Below are 5,388 nucleotides of genomic sequence, written 5' to 3'. Positions count from 1 at the left end.
GAGAATGGGAGCTTTATCGTCGTCGTCATCATTTATTATTATTGTTGTTATTAAACGATGATTTTGTTTGTTTGTTTGTTTTTAAGGGTTTTACGGCGCTTGCAACACATCAAGGTCATATCAGCGCCAGTAAAAAGGAAGAAAATGGGATAGTAAAAAGTTCTAGAATTACAATTAAAGCACAAAAGAAAAGGTGAGACAAAGGGGAATTGGTTCAAATAGGGAACCGATGGGTGTGTCTTTTTTTTTTTAAAGAAACCCGATAAAACCCACCGAAATCCGACGAAACCTGACGAATCCCGACAAAGTTATGGGAAGTAGGTAGCAGTGGGGAGTGAACCTGGAACTCATGGAAGTGTACACCATTGGGGAGTGAACCTGGGACTGGGTTTCGGCGCATTTCGTAAAAAAGAATTAGTGCTTTTTTACGAAACCCGCCGAAACCCGCCGAAACCCGACAATCCAGCAAAGTTATGGGAAGAAGACAACTGTGGGGGAGTGAACCTGAGACTCAGGGAAGTGTACACCAATCGGGAATGAACCTGAGACTATGGTTATCGGTGAGTTTCGGCGGGTTTCGTAAAAAAGCAATCAGTGCTTTTTTACGAAACCCGCCTAAACCCGGCAAAACCAGACAATATCCGGCAAAGTTATGGGAAGTAGACAATTCTGGGGAGTGAACCTGAGACTCAGGGAAGTGTACACCAGTCGGGAGTGAACCTGAGACTATTGTTATCGGCCGGTTTCGGCGGGTTTCGTAAAAAAGCAATCAGTGCTTTTCTACGAAACACGCCGAAACCCGACGAGCCACGACGAAACCTGACAATATTCGACAAAGTTATGGGAACTAGGCAACTGTGGGGGTTGAACCTGGGAATCAGGGCGGTGAGGAGTGAACCTGGGACTATGTAAAAAGGATATATCAGTGGGAAATTAACCTGGGACTAAAGGGAGATGGATGCCATTGAAAGTTGTAGCCGGATATGGGAGTTAAGTACCAGAGGAGAATGAACCTGACAGTATAGGAGATGGGCGCCAATGGGTAGTGAACCTGGGACTCAGGGAATGCACACCAATTGGGAGTTAACCTGGGACTGTGTGAGATGGATACCTGTGGGTATTCGAGCCGAACTGTAGGAGTTGGGTCCCAGAGGAGAATGAACCTGACACTATAGGAGGTGGGCGCCAGTGGGGAGTGAACCTGGGACTATGTAAAAAGGATATCAGTGGGAAATAAACCTGGGACTAAAGTTGAAAGTTGAAGCCGGATATGGGAGTTGGGTACCAGAGGAGAATGAACCTGACAGTATAGGAGGTGGGCGCTTCAACTTTCAATGGTATCCATTTAGTCCCAGGTTTATTCCCCACTGATATCCTTTTTACATAGTCCCAGATTCACTGCCCACTGGTGTACACCGCCCTGATTCCCAGGTTCAACCCCCACAGTTGCCTAGTTCCCATAACTTTGTCGGATATTGTCAGGTTTCGTCGTGGTTCGTCGGGTTTCGGTGTGTTTCGTAGAAAAGCACTGATTGCTTTTTTACGAAACCCGCCGATAACAATAGTCTCAGGTTCACTCCCGACTGGTGTACACTTCCCTGAGTCTCGGGTTCACTCCCCACAGTTGTCTACTTCCCATAACTTTGCTGGATATTGTCGGGTTTCGCCGGGTTTCGGCGGGTTTCGTAAAAAAGTACTAATTCTTTTTTACGAAACCCGCCGAAACCCAGTCCCAGGTTCACTCCCCAATGGTGTAACTTCCCTGAGTTACAGGTTCACTCCCCACTGCTACCTACTTCCCATAACTTTGTCGGGATTCGTCGGGTTTTGACGGGTTTCGTAAAAAAGACACCGGAACAGATGTAGATTCCAAGAACACACCGTCAAAGTACTTAGTTTGAGATCTCCTAAAAGTCTCATCCAGACACAAGCGCAGGTCCCAACTAAGTGGAATACACTCAAATTTTTACAAATCATATAATATAATATGTCAACTAAACATAATACAATGCATAACAGAGAGATGATTTACAAGGAAAAAAATATCATCTCCCAAAACTATAACTACACATTCAACTGTTTCCCTCCAAGCCAAGGAATTCCGGCAAGGGTCAGGGCAAAACTAAGAAATCTCATTCCAAGACAATGACGGGAAACAATTGGAAAATGGGTATGGGGGTGGGGGGGGGGGGGGTAGAAGACACAGCATGTACTTCTTTGTCCACTATGGGAGGTCAGGATCCCCACACAGGATGATTTTGTATTTTTCATTTTGAATTCCAGGGTTGGGCATCACAGCACATCAGACGACAGCTCCACCTATCGATCAGAAGAAGAAGTAGAAAGATGGGACAAGCATGACAACCCAATTATCAGATTACGAAATTATCTGACCAATCAGAGTCTTTGGGATGACGACAAAGAACAGGAGTTACTCCTAACAACAAGAAAAGAGGTATTTTAACATTTCTGTCCCACTGATGTCACCCTAACCAATTTGAATATTTTCTACATTTATAATGCTTTGAATGACACCAAATTTAAAAGTCAATAAAAGTTTGCTCCCGACATCTGCCTATAATAAATGGGGTTAATTTTGCAAATTTTTAAGAATCACTTATAACTAAATAAATTTAGAACGGCTGTTTCAAGAGATTTTTAATTTTTTTTTTTTTTTTGAGACAACACAAGTAAGAATTTCACAATTTTGGACTTAAAATATGAAAAAATATGGTAACTTTGCACAACCATACCAACATTAAGAAATGCTTCCATACTCTTGAAACTTTCCATCCTGCGAACTCGGAAAAATCCCCCAAAAAGCCCCCCAAAAACCCAACTTTCTAAATGAAACCACAGGAGTCTCAATCCAGAACAAGGACTCAAAATTCGCATGGAAAGGACAAATTAAATGATATTGATGATATGCGTTCAGCTAAAATACTCACAACATCTGCCAGTAGGATATAACGTACCGACACACAAAACTATGTGTAACATTAAACGTTTATAGTCTGATTGATATAATTATAGTGAGAACTAATCGCTAAAATGGTTATCTAAAAACAATAAGAAGAGCTGAATGGCTTCAATTTTATTCCTTCTATATGGGTATAGAACAAATAAAAAGGCCTTGAGAAGCCCTCCCCCTACATTAAGTAAGATGGTGCCTGAAATGTATGTTTAACGGGCTACTGTATTTCTGGTTTCTTCATTCAGGTTATGAAAGCGATGGCGATGGCCGAGACTGAAAAGAAGTGTAATCCAGACGAGATGTTTGGTGACGTATACGATCAGATGCCAGCCAATCTGAGAGACCAGAGGGATGAAATCAGACGGCATTTGAAGATTTACAAAGAACATTACCCAATGGAACATTTTGAACAAGGGAATGTTTCATAGGACTCATTTCAAATGATTGGAGAGAACATATTGTGATATAATCATGGTCATAATTGTTGAATGAGACCAGCGATATCTTGTGTCGTCACAGAGCTAGGACAAGACTAAATTAATCGCATTCCGAGACAAAGACAGAAAGCAACTAGGATAACAGATATAGGGGATAGAAAATACAGCGTGACCTCCTGCCCACCACGGGAGGCCAAAGACCCCACCTATGTAAGGAACAGTTGTAGATTCCAAAAGCGTACCATCAGTGTACATAGTTTGAGGTCACCCAAATGTCCCATCCTGACACAAACATTGGTCCCCACTAAGAGGAACACACTCTAATGTTTACAAATCATATCTAGGTAAAACTAATACAGTGCATAAAAGAGAGATGATTTACATGACAAAAATATCATCTCCCAAAACCCTAACTATACATTTCACTGTTTCCCTCTCATCCAGGGTCGGAACAAAACCAAGTAATCTCATTTCAAGACAAAGACAGAAAGCATGTTGGATAACGGATAAAGGGGTATAGAAGACAGAGTAAGTGGCTCCCTGCCAACTATGGGTGGTCAGGAACCCCACCCAATCATATATCAGTGGTGGTGTCCTAGTAAATTACAGAAACAATCATAGTCTGACAAAGTTCTCTCATAGTTTGATATTTTAAAAAAAATATAGAAATTACAATTATTAGGATTTTCTTGAGCTATTTGATTTTCCTTTGACTTCCCATGGTGGGCAGGAAGTCACTTCCTGTGTCTTCTATGCTCCTATATCAATATTCTTGGTTGCATACTGTCTTTGTCTTGGACTAGTATTACTAGGTTTTCTTCTAACCCTGACTGAATCCTTAGCTAGGATGGAAGCAGTCAAATGTTAATTATTAGTTTTGGGAAATGATGTTTTTTCCGTTGTAAATGCCTCTGTTATGCATTGATATTTTTGTTTTGAATCTGCAATGGTTTGTAAACATTTGAGTGTGTTCCTCTTAGTAAGATTCTGTGCTTATGTCTGGATAAGACGTTTAGATGATAGCAATGATAGTGTGCTCTTGGAATCTCCATCTGTTCCCTATTTGAACCATTCCCGTTTGTCTTACTTTCTCTCGTGTACTTTCAATTGCAAATCTAGAATTTTCTTCCTTTTTTATTAGCCTTGAAATGACCTAAATGTGTCGAAAGCGCAGTAAAACCCTTAATAACAAACGTACTTTTGCACCGTTTTGTGGGAAAATTTCTCATCAATACATGGCCTAGAGAGGATGGATGTTTTATGTTTTAAATGTTTTATTTGTGAATAAAATAATCATGAAAGAGATATTACATTTATCATTTTTATTATATTTTTGCTAACTGCCAAATGCAATTTAGCTCACAATGATTTTGATGACACCCTTATTAGGTAATGATTCTAAATGCAGTACTTCCTTTTCTGCCTTGATATTTTGCCTTCTATCTGCCCCCCCCCCCCTCTCCAGCCCCCACATCGTTAGGATAAAAATAAAATTATTATAAACAAAGAATAATCAAACAAATATTAACTCACTCATGGACAAATTCAAGTACATAAATGAAACCATGGGCTCTTGTTCTAATATATTTCTTTATTCTATGACCAGTGACAACGACAGTTAAAAATTGCTTCAAGACAAACATTTTAATCAGGGAGAATAGTTTTTATACACAAAAGTAATCATTTAGTCCTTTAGAGCCATTAGGCCCATGGAGTTTATCCTGGCTTCTGTAGGTTCAAATTGCCAGCTATTTTTTGCTAGCCTCTTGCAAATATCTTTCCGCCAAGGTCTAAAAGACCCAGAAAATTAATCATTGTTGTTTGGACTGAGAGATCGGAATAAAAACATGACAGTCCATTTGTTTTTAGGTGTTTTATACCACACTTGCAGCACTTTAATGTCATTTCAGCACTAGTAAAAAGAAACTGATGGAATAGTCATCTCGCCATCACATATCAAAGAAAAGCGTAAAACTA

At 40.1% G+C, this 5,388-nt stretch overlaps 1 protein-coding gene across 1 annotated transcript in view; it reads left to right on the top strand.

Annotated features, from left to right (window-relative positions):
- LOC144962424 (2-oxoisovalerate dehydrogenase subunit alpha, mitochondrial-like) overlaps nucleotides 1–4,718 on the top strand; it is a 27,024-nt gene extending 22,306 nt beyond the window's left edge. The window contains exons 8-9 of the mRNA XM_078895366.1: nucleotides 2,284–2,455; nucleotides 3,220–4,718. Of these exons, the coding sequence (XP_078751492.1) occupies nucleotides 2,284–2,455; nucleotides 3,220–3,402 (355 nt within the window). The 3' untranslated portion in view covers nucleotides 3,403–4,718. The remainder of the gene's footprint in view (nucleotides 1–2,283; nucleotides 2,456–3,219) is intronic.
- The last annotated feature ends 670 nt before the right edge of the window (nucleotides 4,719–5,388 follow it).

Source organism: Berghia stephanieae, chromosome 1 (assembly GCF_034508935.2).
Source record: "Berghia stephanieae isolate SIO BIC M18660-M18661 chromosome 1, UCSD_Bste_1.3, whole genome shotgun sequence".
In the NCBI taxonomy this organism is placed as follows: domain Eukaryota; kingdom Metazoa; phylum Mollusca; class Gastropoda; order Nudibranchia; family Aeolidiidae; genus Berghia; species Berghia stephanieae.
This window is presented reverse-complemented; position numbering and strand designations above follow the sequence as displayed.